Source organism: Malaclemys terrapin, chromosome 20 (assembly GCF_027887155.1).
Source record: "Malaclemys terrapin pileata isolate rMalTer1 chromosome 20, rMalTer1.hap1, whole genome shotgun sequence".
In the NCBI taxonomy this organism is placed as follows: domain Eukaryota; kingdom Metazoa; phylum Chordata; order Testudines; family Emydidae; genus Malaclemys; species Malaclemys terrapin.
The window spans coordinates 419,095-437,006 of record NC_071524.1 but is presented as its reverse complement, the minus strand read 5'-3'; the positions used below and the strand labels follow the sequence as shown (position 1 = coordinate 437,006).

The 17,912-nt window shown below is 63.0% G+C and overlaps 2 protein-coding genes across 2 annotated transcripts; both read right to left on the bottom strand.

Moving 5' to 3' along the window:
- Window positions 1–1,194: 1,194 nt before the first annotated feature.
- LOC128826302 (neuronal pentraxin-1-like) lies at window positions 1,195–3,309 on the bottom strand. The gene is made up of 4 exons (XM_054009549.1): window positions 3,239–3,309; window positions 1,890–2,137; window positions 1,520–1,699; window positions 1,195–1,404 (listed from the first exon to the last, which is right to left on the bottom strand). The coding sequence occupies exons 2-4, from the start codon at window positions 2,073–2,075 to the stop codon at window positions 1,195–1,197; spliced, it is 576 nt and encodes a 191-aa protein (XP_053865524.1). The 5' UTR covers window positions 2,076–2,137; window positions 3,239–3,309.
- A 7,324-nt stretch (window positions 3,310–10,633) lies between these two features.
- On the bottom strand, window positions 10,634–17,168 carry LOC128826721 (toll-like receptor 13). The gene is made up of 3 exons (XM_054010158.1): window positions 16,765–17,168; window positions 11,539–14,554; window positions 10,634–10,978 (listed from the first exon to the last, which is right to left on the bottom strand). The coding sequence occupies exons 2-3, from the start codon at window positions 14,226–14,228 to the stop codon at window positions 10,816–10,818; spliced, it is 2,853 nt and encodes a 950-aa protein (XP_053866133.1). The 5' UTR covers window positions 14,229–14,554; window positions 16,765–17,168; the 3' UTR covers window positions 10,634–10,815.
- Between the last annotated feature and the right edge of the window lie 744 nt (window positions 17,169–17,912).

The window sequence follows — 17,912 nt, the reverse complement described above, 5'->3', positions numbered from 1 at the left end:
GCTCTCAAGGGCCTCGCAGGCCGGGGGAGGCACCTCTCCCCTGGCCCCAAGCTATTGTGGTGAGACAGGGCTGAGGGGAGTCCTCTCTCCCTGGGGCAGCCTGCACCCCAAATTCCTCATCCCTAGCCCCCCCCTACAGCCTGCCCCCCCCCCGCCTGAGCCCTCACACTTTCCCTGCCCCAGCCTGGAGCTGCCTCCTGCACCCCAAACCCCACACCCCCAGCGGAGTCCTCACACCCCAGCCCTGAGCCCCTCATCCCTGGCCCCACCCCAGAGCCTGCACCCCAAACCCCTCATCTCTGGTCCCACTCCAGAGCCGACAGCCTCAGCCCCATATCCCCAGCCCCACCCCAGAGCCTGCATCCCCACCCCTGCCACATGAGTTGTGTAATTCATTCTGCACATTGACGTAAAAAATTAGAGGGAACACGGGGCCCCCTTGCCCACGGATGGGATGCAGCCACTTCTGGGGTGGGGCGCGTTGGGTATTTGGCGCGCTCAGACAAAGCACTGACTCACAGGTGGCGCCGGGGCTGCTGCTGCTTCCTTGGCAGGTTTATTCTGTCCTGTCCGAGGGAAAAAAATAGCATCGAATCCTACGTAAAACAGCGCCGAGCTACGGGACATCGGCCACAGCGTACGTACAGCCCGCCCCAGCCCTAGGCTAAGAGCCACAGCTATATATACAACAAGAGAGGAAGGGGGGGGGGGTCTCCCAGCCCCCCCACCCCACCCCCTTTAACCACTCGACCCCACTCCCCTCCCAGAGCTGAAGAGAGAACCCAGAAGTCCTGACTCCCAACCTTGCACACACATATGCACTAGACCCCACTGCCCTCCCTCCCAGCAGTGGGGATAGAACCCAGGAGTCCTGGTTTCCAGCACCCCTGCCCACCTCCCAGAGCCGGAGAGAACCCAGGAGTCCTGACTCCCAGCTCCCGCCCCCCTCCTCCCCCCGGCTTTAACCACTAGATCTCACTCCCCTCCCTGAGCCAAAGAGAACCCAGGAGTCCTGACTCCCAGCCCCCCTGCTCTAACCACTAGACCCCACTCCCTTCCCTGAACCGGAGAGAACCCAGGAGTCCTGGCTCCCAGACCCCCCTCCCCTCCACTCTAACCACTAGACCCTGCTCCCTTCCCTGAGCCAGAGAGAACCCAGGCATCCGGGCCTCCAGCCTCCCTGTGGTGCAGGGCTCAGTGGCAGGCGTTGAAGGGCAGCTTGGCCACGCCCCCGTGCAGCTCCACGGCGCCCTCGGCCCAGGCCACGAGATCCCCGCGGGCGCGGCCGGCGCAGGTGGCCAGCCTGTAGACCTCGCCCGGCGCCAGGACGTGGCTCCACACGTTGAAGTCGGCCAGCTCCCCGATGAAGGCCTGCGTGGCGTCGAAGCGGCCGCCCAGCGTGTCCTGGGGGGGGAGCAGAGAGGCCAGGGGTAGACCAGGGAGGGCATTAGCCATCTGGAAGGGGGGGGTACCTTGGAGCAGATGCTCTCAGCCTGGGGTGTGTGGGGGGGGCTCGTACCTGCTCCTGCCCCAGGATGAAGATGCCCCCTGGCTTGATGGGGTGCCAGGGGGCCAGGTTCTCCCCGCTGCCCCGCCGCACCCCGTCCTGGTAGCTCTCCCAGATGCCGTCCCGCGTCGACCAGGTCACGCAGATGTGGTGCCACTTGGCGTCGTGGATAGCCAGGGGCAAGGTGGCAGCCTGGGGGGGCGTGGCGGGGAAAGGGTTAAGGGCAGTGCTTGCCTCTTCCCCCACCGACCTTGCCCACGATCGGAGCCCCCCTGCCCCGCAGCCCAGCGCCCTCTGCTGGGCCCCCACCCCGCTCCCCGCAGCACAGAGCCCCCTGCAGCATCGCATCCTCTGCTGACCATGGCAGTCCCCAGCCCCGCACCTTGTCGTTGATGAGTAGCTCCATGGGGTTGTTGCCCCACTCAATGAGCACCAGCTCGTTGGCCTGGCCAGGCACGGAGTAGGAGAAGGGGGTGCCAACGCCAGGCGCTGAGCTGGACTTGAGCCAGAGGCAGACAGTGAAAGCGAAGATCTCGTGATGCAGCGTCCGCTTCACCTTGACGTACATGTAGTTGGTGCGAAGGGGGAAGCCCACACGGAAAACCTCGTCCGGCTTCTCCACCTTGTGCCCTAGAGGGACAAGGTCAGTCCTGGGGCGGCCAGACACAACCAGCCCCAGGGGAAAGGGGATGTGATTCTGGCCAGTAGCCAGTCAGCCATCTCCACATGCACTGATACGGCCATCAAACCATCATTGCATCCAGCTGTTCATTCAACTAGCCATCCCTCATTTCAGCCAGCCATCCCTCAGGTATCATTTCATCCATCCATAGATCCATCCATCATCTCCTCATCCATCCTTCTAGCCACGTACCATTTCATCCACCCATCCAATGCTCCATCCATGCATCCAGGTACCATTTCATCCATCCATAGATCCATCCATCCATGTACCATTTCATCCATAGATCCATCCCTTTCCTCCATCAATCCGGGTACCATTTCATCCATCCATTCAATGCTCCATCCATTCTTCTATCCAGGTAGCATTTCATCCCTCCATTCAACGCTCCATCCATCCATGTACCATTTCATCCCTCCATTCAACGCTCCATCCATTCTTCTATCCAGGTACCATTTCATCCATCCATTCAATGATCCATCCATCCATGTACCATTTCATCCATCCATTCAACGCTCCATCCATTCTTCTATCCATGTACCATTTCATCCATCCATTCAACGCTCCATCCATTCTTCTATCCAGGTACCATTTCATCCATCCATTCAATGATCCATCCATCCATGTACCATTTCATCCATCCATTCAACGCTCCATCCATTCTTCTATCCAGGTACTATTTCATCCATCCATTCAATGATCCATCCATAGATCCATCCATCCATGTACCATTTCATCCATAGGTCCATCCCTTTCCTCCATCCATCCATCCATGTACCATTTCATCCCTCCATTCAACATTCCATCCATAGCTTCGCTCATCAGTGATTCCATCCATTCATTCAATTATCAATTCAGCCATACATAAGTCCATCCATGCAACTACCTAGCTTTGTAGCTACAATGCCACCCATCCATCTATTCTGTTATCCCCCTGTCCATCCCTGCAGTGAGTCCTATTCATCCAGCCACAGCTCTAGTCTGGATCCTTCGATGCCCACACCCACCAACTATCCATCTGCCGATACCCCCGCACCCCTGCCCCTCACCCTTCTCATGAGGCCCGTGGACCCTGTTCTTGTGCCAGTGCAGCTCCTCGTGGCCGTGGTGCGGCTCCTCGTGGCCGTGGTGCTCGCTGGTGTTGAATTTCTCTTGGATCTGATGCTCCAAGATGCTGATTTTCTTCTGCAGGGCGTCACGCAGGGAGATGGAGAACAGGGAACTGTTGTGGCTGTGCTGGGGGGTGGGGGTGGGGGTGGGAGGAGGGGACTGTGAGCGAGACCTCATCATCCTCTCGGTGCCCATCTACCCTGGTATTCCACCCTGTCCCTGCTACCCTGGATCAGCTCCATGGGCCCATCTACCCTGGTATCCTGCCTCATCTGTACCACCCTGGATTAGACCCATAGGCCCCTCTAGCCCAGCATCCTACCCCCTGTCCCTGGATCATAGATTCATCAATCCCAAGGCCAGGAAGGGCCAGTATGCTCACCTAGTCTGACCTCCTGTATTACACAGGCCAGAGACCTGGCCTGCAATAATTCCTAGGGCAGAACTTTCCGAGAAATTGCCCAGCTCGGCTGAGAAAGCGTCAGCGACGGCGAAACCCCCACGCTGCTGGGTAAACGGTGCCAGTGGTTAATGATGCTCACCGTCACAAACCTACATCTTATTTCCAGTCTGTCAGCTCGGGGTCCACCTTCCTCAGCGAGATGGAAGAGCCCGTGATTAAATATTCGTTCCCCCTACGTACTGGGATCAAGTCCCGCCTTCACCTTCTCGTTATTGAGCTAAATAGCTGGAGATCCTGGCGTCTCTCGCTCTAATGCAGGTTTTCTAATCCTCTAATCACCCCTGTGGCTCTTCTCTGCCCCCTCGCCAATCGGGCAACGTCCTCCTTGGATGGGGGGCACCAGAACCGGATGCAGGAGCCCCACATTGTTGCCCCAGGGCCAAATCGCCTCTCTGCTCCTACTCGAGATTCCCCTGGTGACGCTTCCCAGGTTCCCGTTAGCCTTTTTGACCTTCGCATCACACAGGGTAGCTCAGGGTTCAACTGATTGGCCACTACAAACCTCCCCCCCCAAAAAATCTTTTTCAGAGTTGCTGCTTCCCAGGAGACAGCCCCCTTGCCCCATCCTAGGAGTCCGGCCAGCATTTGTTCCTAGATGGATACAGGTACATTTAGCCGCATGAAAACCCACAATGCTTGTGTCCAGTTTACCAAGTGATCCAGCTAGCTCCATAGCCACGCCCTGGCCTCTGTATTATTTACCCCCACCCTCAATTGTCGTGTCCTCTGTAAACGTCACCGGTGACGATTTCTCGTTTTCTTCCAGGTCGAAAAAGTTACATCGCCTTGGGACCAGGGCCAAGCCCTGCGGGACCCCAGGAGAAACACGCGTGCTCGGCGGCGACGCCCCGTTTGCAGTTACAGTTTGAGACCTGGCGTCGGCCAGTTAAAAACTTCCGCATGGGCCGTGCTGGTTTATAACGGTCGAAATGCCGTGTGCTACCACGTGAAACGCCGCCCAGAAGTGTCAGTTTATTACATCAACTCGCTTAGCGTTAGCAACCAAATTTGTCATCTCAGCCAAAAGCGAGATCAAGTTAGTTTGATAGGATCTATTTCCCATAAACCCCTGCTGATTGGCATTAAGTACATTGCCCTCCTTCAAGTCTTTATTGAGTCCTGTATCAGTCACTCCATTAACTTGCTAGGGATTGATGTCAGACTGACAGGCCTGGAACTGCCCCGGGTCATGTGCTTTATTCTTTGTAAATAGTGGCACATTAGCTTTCTTCCAGTGCTCCAAGACTTATTGGAAATCAACATTAATGGGCCAGTGAGAGCCTCAGCCAGCTCTTTTAAAACTCTTGGTTGCAAGTTATCTGGACCTGCTGATTTTAAAAGTCTAACTGTAGTTGCTGCTGTTTACCATCCTCCTGAGACACTAGGGGAATGGAAAGTGTGGTATCGTATGACAGGCCATCATCTATTTTCCCCCACAACAGAAATATTTGTTGAACAATTCTACCTTTTCTGCTTTATTGTTCATAATTCTACTATTTCCATCTAGCAATGGACCAATACCATTGTCGGGATTCTTTTTATTTTTAATATACTTAAAAAAACCCTCCTTCTTATTGTACCTAGCTCTGCTGGACATAGACCCTCTGCTGACCCTTTGCTTCCCATATCAATTTTCTACAAATCATAGCTTCTGATTTATATTCATTACTATCAACTTCCCCATTGCTTCTGATTTATATTCATTACTATGAGCTTCCCCTATCTTCTAGTTGTTATACCTCGTTGTCTGCCTTCACTTCCTCTCTAAGGTTGTGTTGTTAACCAGCGCAGCCTTTTCTCTCAGCTGTGGTTTTCGGGTGTCTGGTATAGCGTTCTTAGGCAATTTCCAATGATCATTCACATTTTTCTGATTAAATTCTTCCTTCCAGCTGATTTGGCTTATCATTGTTTTCATCTTTGTGAAACTGGCCCTTTTAAAGCACCAAGGAAATAATCTCATCACTCTGGACTTTACTCTCTTTGCACATTATGAATACCATCAAGGTGTGGTCCCTTGTACCAGAGCCACCATTAATTTCTAGCTCCGTCATCAGTTCCTCATTCTGTTAGGATGAGTAGAATTCCCCCATGTCGGTGGCTACAGCGTTTGAGACAGGAACTCGTCAACTAGGAAGTTTAGAAATTCCCAGAATGATTTAGTGTCGGCAACACATGGCCTCCAGCGTACATTATTCAAATTGAAGCCCCAGGGATCACGCAGCTTTTGTTCCTATACGTTATAGGGGGCATAAATTGTTGTTCACTCTGGTCCCTAGTGTGCTTCGAAGGGGCTGTAGCAGACTCCAACTAATAACCCTTCTTGTTCTTTATCTGTTAGGCTATTGATCCCAAAGCGTAGAGCATTTTCGTCCGTGACGCGGAAACAGGGCGTGCCATGTGTGGCGTGGATTTCCCTTTCACCCACCAGGTATCAGTGATAACAGCTGGATCACCCTTAGGTTCACACGCGAGCAAGTCCAAAGCCTCTTGGTTGTTGCCCGGGCGCCGAGCTTTGCTGTACAGGCAACGCGAGGCTTTTCCTCCCCTCACATCCTTTGCTTCCTTGATTCATTTTTTCCCCTCAGAATCCTGATTTGGGGAGAAGCCCTCAGCCTGCTCCTCCACTCGCCCCACTCCCCTCCCATCACGTTCTGGGGACAGGTTGGCCGGAGCCATCAAGCCAAGATCTAACACAGCCGGACGCAACATTTCCTGAGACCCCCCGGCCTGTCTGGCCTGATATTTAGGCCCAGCGCCCTACTGAGGCCCTGATCTCCTCCCCTCATACCCATGGGGGGGAGGGGGGATCTGACCCCCCGGGCCAGGCGGTTCAGGTTTCCCAGACGTGCTGAGAAGGGACAAACAGGAAGGAAGAGGCCAAGGGGGTTTATATTTAGCTGAATGCTCCGGCCAGGACCCGAGCTGCTCCCGCTAATCCATCCCCCTCCTCCCACAGAGCCGCCAACGCCCATTAGCGGCAGGGCCACAAACCCACTGATGCCAATGGAGCAGCCTTTGTATGGTGCTGGAGGGCAAGGGGGGGGGCAGCCTGATCCTCCACTAGCCCCCACTCCCCTCCCAGAGCTGGGGAGAGAACCCAGGAGTCCTGGCTCCCACCCACCTGATATCACCACTAGACCCCACTCCCCTCCCAGAGCTGGGAGAGAACCCAGGAGTCCTGGCTCCCAGACCCCTGCTCTAACCACTAGACCCCACTCCCCTCCCAGAGCTGGGGAGAGAACCCAGGAGTCCTGGCTCCTAGCCCCCTTGCTCTAACCACTAGCCCCCACTCCCCTCCCAGAACAAGGGACAGAACCCATAAGAACGGCCATATTGGGTCAGACCAAAGGTCCATCCAGCCCAGTATTCTGTCTGCCGACAGTGGCCAATGCCAGATACTCCCAGAGGCAGTGAATCTAACAGGTAATGATCAAGTGATCTCTCTCCTGCCCAGGAGTCCTGGCTCCCAGCTCCCAGCTCTAACCCCCACTCCCTTCCCAGAGCCAGAGACAACCCAGGAGTCCCGACTCTCAGCTGCTCTTCCTGTACGCGGGGAATAAATACTCAGTAACGGACTCTCCACTGTAGCAGAGGACGGTCGAGCCCGATCCCGGGGCTGGAAGTTGAAGCGAGACACATTCCCGCAGGAAACAGCGTGGACATTTCTCATGGGAGAGCAATTAACCAGTGGAACAACGGGCCCGGCGCACGGTGGATTCTCCCTCACCGGCAACGTGGGGCTAGTTCTCTGAACGCTCGGCCCTGGGAACAGCTGGGGGCCGTCCCCGGGCCTGTGCTGTCCAGGAGCTCAGATTGCCTGACCACCACAGTCCCCGCTGGTCTTGGATCTGTGACTCTAACCACTAGACCCCACTTCCGTCGAGTGTGCTTTGAGGAATGGGGCACGGGGCCTTTGCCCTCTAGGGGGTGCCAGCTCTGATCTGCCCCAGGGCAAGGACTGGCTGGCTCAGGGGGGCAGGGAATGGGGCCTGTCCCCTCTAGGAGGCGCCGACTCCCATCCAGCCCCAGGGCGGAGACTGGCTGGCTGTGTCCCAGGACCCTGGGAAACGTTCATCTTCCAGAACCATCCCAGTAATTCAAGGGCAAAGGGGTCTTAACTGGGGTCTTGGCAGATGGTCTTGAAATAGGATCAATCAGTAATTCCTCCGGGCTGGGATCTGGGGGCTGTTTCTACTTAATTAGTTAAAGCCGGAGGCAGGGGGCTGGGAATCTGGACTCCTGGGTTCTATCCCTGGCTCTGGGAGGGGAGTGGGGTGTAATGGCTTGGGGGGGGGGATCAGGCCATGAGGTTCCTAACTGGGTGAGTGATGAGAGAGGTTGAGATGATGGAGGAAGGGGGAGGGGGTAAACTGAGGTAATGGGGGTGGGGCTGGTGGTGTTAGGGGGCAAGCAATGGCAAAGGACGCAGGGGGATGGGATGGGGGGGCCGTGGGGAGCTGACCTGATCCTAGCATAGGGGGATGGGGGGTGATCCTGCCCCAGGGTGAGGAGTGACAGTTGAGGAGTGACAGGATGGGGTGTGTGGGGGGGGTGTTGAGGGGATGGGGCCTATAAGGGGCTGCTCCTTGAGCCATCTCAGCATTTAGGGAGGGGGCGGCTGGGGGGTGAATGGGGCCCCACAGCATCTGTTGATGCTCCAGCCCCTCCTAGAATGACTCCAGCGTGAGGAAGGGGGGCACTGGTGGGAGGGGTCAATGGTCGGGGTGGGGGGGAAGCTGGGGAGGTCATTGAGGATGGGGTCGATGGGAGGGATGTATGGCCAGGGGGCTGTGGGTCAGTGAGGAGGGGGGTTGATGGGAGGGCTGGGGGTCAGTGAGGAGGGGGGTTGATGGCAAGGGGGGGCTGTGGGTCAGTGAGGAGGGGGAGTCGATGGCTGGGGGGGTCAGGGAGGAGGGGGATTGATGGCAAGGGGGGGCTGTGGGTCAGTGAGGAAGGGGGAGTCGATGGCTGGGGGGGTCTGTGAGGAGGGGGGTTGATGGCAAGGGGGGCTGTGGGTCAGTGAGGAAGGGGGGTTGATGGGAGGGCTGGGGGTCAGTGAGATGGGGGGAGTCGATGGCTGGGGGGGTCAGTGAGGAGGGGGGTTGATGGGAGGGCTGGGGGTCAGTGAGATGGGGGAGTCGATGGCTGGGGGGGGTCAGTGAGGAGGGTGGGGTCGATAGCTGGGGGGTTGATGGCAAGGGGGGCTGTGGGTCAGTGAGGAGGGTGGGGTCGATAGCTGGGGGGGTCAGTGAGAAGGGTGGTTGATGGGAGGGCTGTGGGTCAGTGAGGAGGGGGGAGTCGATGGCTGGGGGGGCTGGGGGTCAGTGAGGAGTCGATGGCTGGGGGGGTCAGTGAGAAGGGTGGTTGATGGGAGGGCTGTGGGTCAGTGAGGAGGGGGGAGTCGATGGCTGGGGGGGTCAGTGAGAAGGGTGGTTGATGGGAGGGCTGTGGGTCAGTGAGGAGGGGGGAGTCGATGGCTGGGGGGGGCTGGGGGTCAGTGAGGAGTCGATGGCTGGGGGGGGTCAGTGAGAAGGGTGGTTGATGGGAGGGCTGTGGGTCAGTGAGGAGGGGGGAGTCGATAGCTGGGGGGGACCAATCCCACCCCTTACCTGGAGGTGCTCCAGCCTCTCCTTGAGCGATTCCAGCATGCGCTCCAGCTGGGGGGCGCCGGCAGGTGCCTCCCGGGGCGGGTCCTCCATGGTGTTGGGGGCGGCGCTGGCCTTGCGGAAGGCGGCCTCGTGCCCGGCGCCGCCCGGGGGCTCGGGGTGCTCGCGGTGCCCGAAGTGGGGGTACTCGTTCTCCCGGCCGGCCCCCTCCCGGTGCCCGTGGCTCAGGTTGTCCTCGTGCCCGCCCGGCCCGTGCTCCCCGCCCGCCCGCCCCTCGCACCGGCTCAGCTTGGCTGTCAGCTCCCGCACCGTCTCCCGCTGGTCCAGGATGGTCTCCTTCTGGTGCACCACTGTCTCCCGCAGGTGCAGGATGGTCTCTTTGGCCTCCTCCAGTGTGCCCGCCCAGTGCCCCCCGGCCCGCGGCTGCGGGGCCTGCTGGCAGCCCGTCTCCAGCTCCAGGGGCATGGGGCTGCAGACAAACTTGGGCAGGGCATACTCCCCCCTGCCGCCGGGCACCCAGCAGAGGGCCCAGAGGAGAGCCCAGGCCAGCCACATCCCGGCACCCGCCGGACCCCTCGCCACCGCCCCAGCCTTCCTCCCACGGAGGCGCCCGGCTGATTTGTGCCAGTGGCCGGTTGGCTCGGTGAGCAGCTGGGACTTTTCTGTTTCTCGCCGCCCCCCAGCACCATCCCGTCCGGCTCGATTTCCCAAATCCCCTGGTGATGGGCGGAGGGCGCCCATCTCCCAGGAGACGGGAGAATTAGACAGGCAGGTTAATGGGCTTAAGGAGTCGTGGCAAAGCTCCCCCACCCACCCCTGGCAACGGGACCCAGGCGTCCTACAGCCAAGCTGGCAGGGATCAGGGGCGTTTGGCAGATGAAAGGATTCTAAGGAACTGGGAGGGATTTAGGGAGGGGAAATGACACACCGGGACACCGGGGGGCTTTCCACAGCCACCGGGAATGAGCCCCCCGCACGGCGCGGGGGGGTGTGTGTGCGCCCAGAGCCAGACATCTTCCCTGGGTCAATCCGGAGTCACCCCTCCCTGCAGTGGGGCCAGGGCCAGGTTCTGATCTAAGCTCCTGGGGTCAATCCGGAGTCACCCCTGCCTGCAGTGGGGACAGGGCCGGGTTCTGATCTCTGCTATCCCAGGGTCAATCTGGAGTCACCCCTGATGGCATGGGAGTGAATCCAGATTTGCACCAGGGGGCCATGGAGTTTACAGTTAAGCCCCCCCACCCCGAGCCATGGGCTGTTGGATAGAACACAGTAAACAATCCAGCTTTATTCTGTAGAGCGCCTACATACACGGCGGCAGGTGTCACTGCCCCCTGCTGGCTGAATAAGCCCCGCTCGCCGCTGTGTCATAGTCCTCGTACCGCACCAGGCGGAGGGGGAGTCTGAAGAGGCTGGGGTGTGGTTCTCTCCCTGCAGCCCCAGGCTGGGGTTACTCGACCACGTTGAACTGAACCATCCCCGCGGCTTCCCGGCCGTCCCCCAGGGCCTCCCGCAGCTGGGTCCAGAACACGTCCTGGGCCTCGGGCTGCTCCGGCCAGTGCAGGTAGCTACGCTGCTTCACCAGCTTCCGCAGGCGGTGGTAGGGGGAGAGGCTGCGGGGGGGAGAGGCCGAGATCTGAGCCCCAGTACTCACGGCACAGGGCAACCACGCCCCACAGCACCCCCAGGAGTGCCCCCCAGACCCAGCGCCACCCCCTCCCTGCTCCCCACAGCACCCCCAGGAGCTCGCCCCACAACCAGAACCCCCCCACACACACACACACACTCCCCACAGTGCCCCGGGAGCTCCCCCAGAGCCAGCACCACCCCCTGCTCCCCACAGCACCCCCAGGAGTGCCCCCCAGAGCCAGCACCACCCCCTGCTCCCCACAGCGCCCCGGGAGCTCCCCCAGAGCCAGAACCCCCCCCACATGCCCCACAGTGCCCCGGGAGCTCCCCTGCAGCCAGTGCCCCCCTGCTTCCCACAGTGCCCCTGGGAGCGCCCCCCACAACCAGCACCACCCCCTGCTCCCCACAGCGCCCCCGGGAGTGCCCCCCACAGCCAATGCCCCCCCCGCTGCTCAACACAGCACCCCCGGGAGCTCCCCCCACAGCACCCCTGGGATCTCCCCCCCTCAGGCAGTGCCCCCCGCCCCGCTACCCACAGCCTCACCGGTAGCTGGGGATGTCCTGGAGGAAGACGACGACCAGCGGGTCGTGGCCCTGGTAGTAGGTGCGGGAGCAGGCCAGCTGGATCTCCAGCGAGCACCACTCGCTCTCCAGGGCGCGGGCGCTCAGCAGACACAGGGCCTTGCGGCTGCTGCTCACCCCGCGCTGCACGTTGTCCAGGTAATAGGCCCCGGGGGCGAAGTCGCGGGGCCCGAAGCAGAGCCGGAACCGGGGCTGCCCTTCCTCCTCCAGCTTGGCCAGCAGCATCCGCACCACCCAGGCCTCGTCCTCGGCGCAGCAGGAGACGTAGGCGTCGTACTGGTAGCCCCGCCGGTCCCGCCGCAGCCGGCCCCGGCCCCAGGCCCGCAGCAGGTAGTAGCCGTAGCGCAGGGTCCAGCCCAGCTTGGCCCCGGCCAGGGACCCCGCCAGCATCAGGAAGGTGGCGGTGAACGACCACGCAAAGAAGATGATGCCCAGGTCCGCCCAGCAGAAGGAGAGATCGTGGGCTTGGAAGAGCCCCTCGCTCACGCCAGGCCCCAGGCAGAGGTAGGAGCCCAGCAGGGCCACCTGGACCCTCGGCTCCGCCGCCGACCAGTTCTGGAACCAGGCGTTCTCGCAGGAGCAGGCCAAGGGGTTCCCGGCCACGTCCAGGAAGCGCAGCGCGGGCAGGCCAGCCAGCGGGGCCCAGCTCACGTTGCGCAGCCCGTTCTCCCGCAGCGAGAGCGACTCCAGGGAGGCCAGGCTGGAGAAGACCTCGCCGGGCAGGTCCCGGAGGGAGCTGCCGTCCAGCCCGAGCCGCCGGAGGCTGCCCAGGCCTTGGAAGAGCCCCGGGCGGAGGCTGAAGGGCCCTTCCCGGCTGGGGTAAATGTCGGAGAGATCCAGGGAGAGGAGGCCAGCCAAGGGAGCCAGCGAGAGGTTGAGGAAGACGCCGCCAGGGTTGTCCCTTAGGTTGAGCTCCTGGAGGTTCCCCAGCCCTTGGAAGAGTTGGGAGGGCAGCCGAACGGGGGGCCGGGCCTCCTGCGAGCTGAGATCCAGGCACCGCAGGGCCGGCAGGCCGGCGAAGGGGGCGGGCGAGTCGTACTTGCTGTAGGCCAGGAGGCGGTTGCGGCTGAGGTCCAGGGTCTCCAGGGCCTTCAGGCCCAAGAAGGAGCCCTGGGAGAGTTTGTAGAGCCCGTTCTGGGCCAGCGAGAGGTGGCGGAGGGAGGTGAGCCCCTTGAAGGCCCATTTCTGGAGGGTGAGGATGCGGTTGCTGGAGAGCAGCAAGGTGTGGAGATGGTGGAGGCTCTGGAAGGCGGACGTCTTGATGTACCGGAGGTTGTTGTCGCTCAGGTCCAGGGTCTCCACCTTGCGGGCGTAGACCAAGGTGTCACGGGTGACAGATGCCAACTGGCAGCCCTGCAGCAGCAGGGTCCTCAGGGAGGCCATGCCCAGAAAGGTCCCCTTGTAGAGGTAGGTCAGGCGGTTCCTGGACAGGTCCAGGTGGGTCAAGGCGCTGAGGGGCCGGAAGACGCCGTCTTCCAGCTTGGTGAGGTGGTTGCGCCGCAGGACAAGGACCCGGAGCCGGGGCAGCGACCCGCCCCAGGCGCTCTGCTTCAGCTCCTGGACCTTGCACTTGTCCAGCGAGAGGGACTCCAGGTGGGGGAACAAGCGGAAGACGCCCCCCTGGAGCCGGCTCAGCGGGGTGGTGGACAGGTCCAGCCAGGTTAGGTTGGTGCAGGCGCCCAGTTGGGCCAGCCGGGACGGCGGGACTTTGGAGTGTTTGATGTCCAGGCTGGTCAGCGCCGGCAAGCTCTCCAGGACCTGGCAGGCCAGCCCCAGGTCCGAGTCCAGCGCCGGGCGCATGCTGGACCAGTGCAGGGCTGTAAGGTTGGGCAATGGCAGGCCCAGAAGATGGGAGATGTTGAGGGGGTTTTCGTCCAAACTCAGCTTCTCCAGGCCGGGCACGGCGCGGAAGGAACCGGCCGCCAGTCGGCTCATGTTGTTGCGGGTCAGGTTAAGCGAGCGCAGGCCGGGCAGGGAGCAGCGGGCGAGATCCAGCCAGGCGATGCTGTTGTTCCGCAGGTTGAGGTCCCGCAGGAAGGGCATGGAGAGCAGGCCGGGGCCAGGGCACGGGGCGGAGATCCGGTTGGAGTCCAGGTCGAGGACGGAGAGGTTGGCCAATTTCCCGGCGGCCGTGGCCACCTCCTGGAGCCGGGAGAGCTGGTTGTGGGGCAGGTGGAGCTCCTGCAGGCCGGGCTGGGCCGCCAGGGCGGTGGGGTGGAGGGCGGCCAGGGCGTTGCCCCCCAGAAGCAGCACCCGCAGGCCCGTCAGCTCCGCCAGCGCCGTGGGGCCCAGGGCCGCCAGCCGGTTCTGACTGAGGTCCAGCAGCTCCAGCTCCCGCAGGCCCCGGAAGGCGCCGGTCTGCAGGGCGCGGATGTGGTTGCGGTCGAGCCGCAGCTCCCGCAGGCGGGGCAGGTGGGCGAAGGTGGCGGGCACCAGGCCCTGCAGGGCGTTCTGGGAGGCGTTGAGCCTGAGGGTGGAGTTGGGCAGCGGGGCGATGGCCGGGCCCAGCTGGGTGATGCCGCGCCCGGCGCAGCTGGCGTAGCCTGGCAGCTCGTAGGGCAGCAGGCACCAGGTGAAGCCGAAGGCGCCGGCATAGCGGGCACAGGCGGCGGCTGCAAGGAGCCAGAGGGGCAGGGCCAGGGGCTGGGGCATGGCGGGGTGTGTGTGTGGGTGTGCTGGTCTGTGTGTGTGCTGCTCCCTGCTAGTTGTGTGTGTGCGTGTGGGTCTGGCACTGCCCCCCGCTGGCACAGCTCAGAACACGCCCTGCTTACATCCCCTACCCCACCCACTGACCCCCGCACGCAGTGACCTCCACCCACTCCCGGCAATGAGTGACCTGGGGCGGGGCATCTAGCTACATCCCGCCCTCTCACCGTGATTGACAGCTCCCCCACTCCCCAATCCGATGGCAGGTGCCTTAAAAGAGCCTCAGTTTCCCGCTCCCGGCTGGGGCTGAGCTGAGCGGCCCGGCACAGACACTGCAACAAGAATGTAAATTGCACTCCGGTCACTAGTGGTTAGAGCCGGGGGGGCGGGGAGCCCAGACTCCTGGGTTCTCTGCCCAGCTCTGGGAGAGCAGTGGGGCTAGTGGTTAGAGGGGGGCTGGACAGCTAACAGCAACTGTCGGTGACCTCCCGGGGCCAGACCTCATTTCTCTGCTTCACTTCCCCTTCTGCAAAGCCGGGCTAAGGAAGTTTCCTCTGCAGCCCGGAGGTCTGTGGAATCAGAGCTAATGATCGGAAAGGGCTTAAATCCGGGCTAAGCAGGGGCAGTGTTGGCGCCGGCCCCAGGGCAGGGACTGGCTGGCTCCGGGATGGGGAATGGGGCATGGGGCCTCTCCCCTCTAGGGGGCACTGGCTCCCATCCAGCCCCAGGGCAGGGGCTGGCTGGCTCAGGGGGTCAGGGAATGGGGCCCGGGGCCTGTCCCCTCCAGGGGGCGCTGGCTCCCACCTGGCAGCAGGTGCCCTACATCGTTTCTACGCATGCCGAGTTTGTTGGGTCTCAGCCCTGCTCCCAGGTGCCCCTGGGGCATGATCCCCCCCTACACACACCGGGAGAGAGGCCAAGGTCCGCATGGGCCTTTGATACAGAGCCCCTTGTGCCCCTGGGGAAGGACTAGGGGGAGCTATGGACTGGGGGGAAGGGGTCTATGGGGGGGGGGCGGGGTAGATAATGGCTGTCTCTTGGAGGGGGGGCTGTCTTTGGATGCAGTTGTGGCCCCTAGTGGCAGGAAATTGCAGCTTCTGCCTCCCCCCTCCCCCCCACTCTTTGCTCCACCTTTCTTGTGGTAGAGCGAATGAAACCATCTCGGGGAAGAGGGACCCCCCCGCCAGCACCCCAGGGGACAGTGAGTCTCGGGGGGGGCTCTCAGCTGAGGGATGGGCTCCCCAGGGACCTTCATGGTCTGGTTTGGAGCTGTCCCATCCTTGCCCACGGCGGAGGGGGGAGGCGATTGGGGGCAGCTGGGGGCCTGCAGCAAGTGCATGGGGGGAGGGGTATGTCTATGTGACCAGACCCCCAACTTGGCTGGTGCCCCTCACTCCCGACCCGCAGCCCCCTGCTAGCCCAGCCCTGGGCCCCCCCAGCCCTGCCAGTGCCCCTCACTCCCGACCCGCAGCCCCCTGCTAGCCCAGCCCTGGGCTCCCCACAGCCCCGCAGGTGCCCCTCACTCCCGACCCACAGCCCCTGCTAGCCCAGCCCTGGGCTCCCCCAGCTCTGCCAGTGCCCCTCACTCCCGACCCACAGCCCCCTGCTAGCCCAGCCCTGGGCCCCCCCAGCTCTGCCAGTGCCCCTCACTCCCGACCCACAGCCCCCTGCTAGCCCAGCCCTGGGCCCCCCCAGCCCTGCCGGTGCCCCTCACTCCCGACCCGCAGCCCCCTGCTAGCCCAGCCCTGGGCTCCCCACAGCCCCGCAGGTGCCCCTCACTCCCGACCCACAGCCCCTGCTAGCCCAGCCCTGGGCCCCCCAGCTCTGCCAGTGCCCCTCACTCCCGACCCACAGCCCCCTGCTAGTCCAACCCTGGGCCCCCCCAGCTCTGCCAGTGCCCCTCACTCCCGACCCACAGCCCCCTGCTAGTCCAACCCTGGGCCCCCCCAGCTCTGCCAGTGCCCCTCACTCCCGACCCACATCCCCCTGCTAGCCCAGCCCTGGGCCCCCCCAGCCCTGCCGGTGCCCCTCACTCCCGACCCGCAGCCCCCTGCTAGCCCAGCCCTGGGCTCCCCACAGCCCCGCAGGTGCCCCTCACTCCCGACCCACAGCCCCTGCTAGCCCAGCCCTGGGCTCCCCCAGCTCTGCCGGTGCCCCTCACTCCCGACCCACAGCCCCCTGCTAGTCCAACCCTGGGCCCCCCCAGCTCTGCCAGTGCCCCTCACTCCCGACCCACAGCCCCCTGCTAGTCCAACCCTGGGCCCCCCCAGCTCTGCCAGTGCCCCTCACTCCCGACCCACAGCCCCCTGCTAGCCCAGCCCTGGGCCCCCCCAGCCCTGCCAGTGCCCCTCACTCCCGACCCGCAGCCCCCTGCTAGTCCAACCCAGGACCCCCCCAGCCCTGCCGGTGCTCCTCACTCCCGACCCGCAGCCCCCTGCTAGCCCAGCCCTGGGCTCCCCACAGCCCCGCAGGTGCCCCTCACTCCCGACCCGCAGCCCCCTGCTAGCCCAGCTCAGACTTTGGCACCATCGCTCTCTCTCACCTGCTACCTCAGAGCTCAGACTTTGGCACCATCCGTCCCCAACTCCTGGGATGAGTCAAAACTTGTCCCCTGGGCGTTACTGGCCGCCACTTCCTCATTGTGCAACTCGGCAACGCCGTCGGAAACCTGCTGCGGAAATTACAGCACCCGGGTCAATGCGCAGGGTGTGCACCAGGGGGCGCCCTCCCCCACAGGGGTCATTGACCCCCACTGAGCCTCCCGGCCCCCTGCAGCCCAGCGCCCCCCGCCGAGCCCCCAGCCCGCTGCCTGCAGCCCAGCGCCCCCTAGCGGCGTGCTGGGGCATTGGCGCAGCCCTGCCTGCTGGGGAGCTGCAGTGGCAGGGGGCGGGCAGCAGGGGGCAGTCTGACCCCAGGCTGAGCCGGAGACGAGCCAACCCCGGGCTGGGAGATTGCTGGGGCGGGGGAGACGCTGGCCGCGGTCCCATGTGAACAGGGAGCCCAGAGCACCAGGGACGTGCCTGGGAGCCCAGCCAGCCCTGCGGGGGAGCTGCGGCTAACGCCCCGGGGGGGGAAGGGGTCACGCAGACCCGGGGGTGGGGCGGGCGCCAGGAATCCGGGGAAGTGGAGGCTGCAACAGACACGTCTTTGCGTCTGGAACCGGGTCGGGGAACCCAGAGAGTGGAGATGGGGGAAGAGAGGGTGAGGGCAGAGCCCTGCCCGTGCCCCTCACTCCCGACCCGCAGCCCCCTGCTAGCCCAGCTCTGCCCCCCCAGCCCTGCCGGTGCCCCTCACTCCCGACCCGCAGCCCCTCCTAGCCCAGCTCTGCCCCCCCAGCCCTGCCGGTGCCCCTCACTCCCGACCCGCAGCCCCCTGCTAACCCAGCCCTGACCCCCCCCCAGCCCTGCCGGTGCCCCTCACTCCCGACCCGCAGCCCCTGCCAGCCTGGCCCTGGGCTCCCCCCAGCCCTGCCCGTGCCCCTCACTCCCGACCCGCAGCCCCTCCTAGCCCAGCTCTGCCCCCCCCCAGCTCTGCCCGTGCCCCTCACTCCCGACCCGCAGCCCCTGCCAGCCTGGCCCTGGGCTCCCCCCAGCCCTGCCCATGCCCCTCACTCCCGACCCGCAGCCCCTGCTAGCCCAGCTCTGCCCCCCCAGCCCTGCCCGTGCCCCTCACTCCCGACCCGCAGCCCCT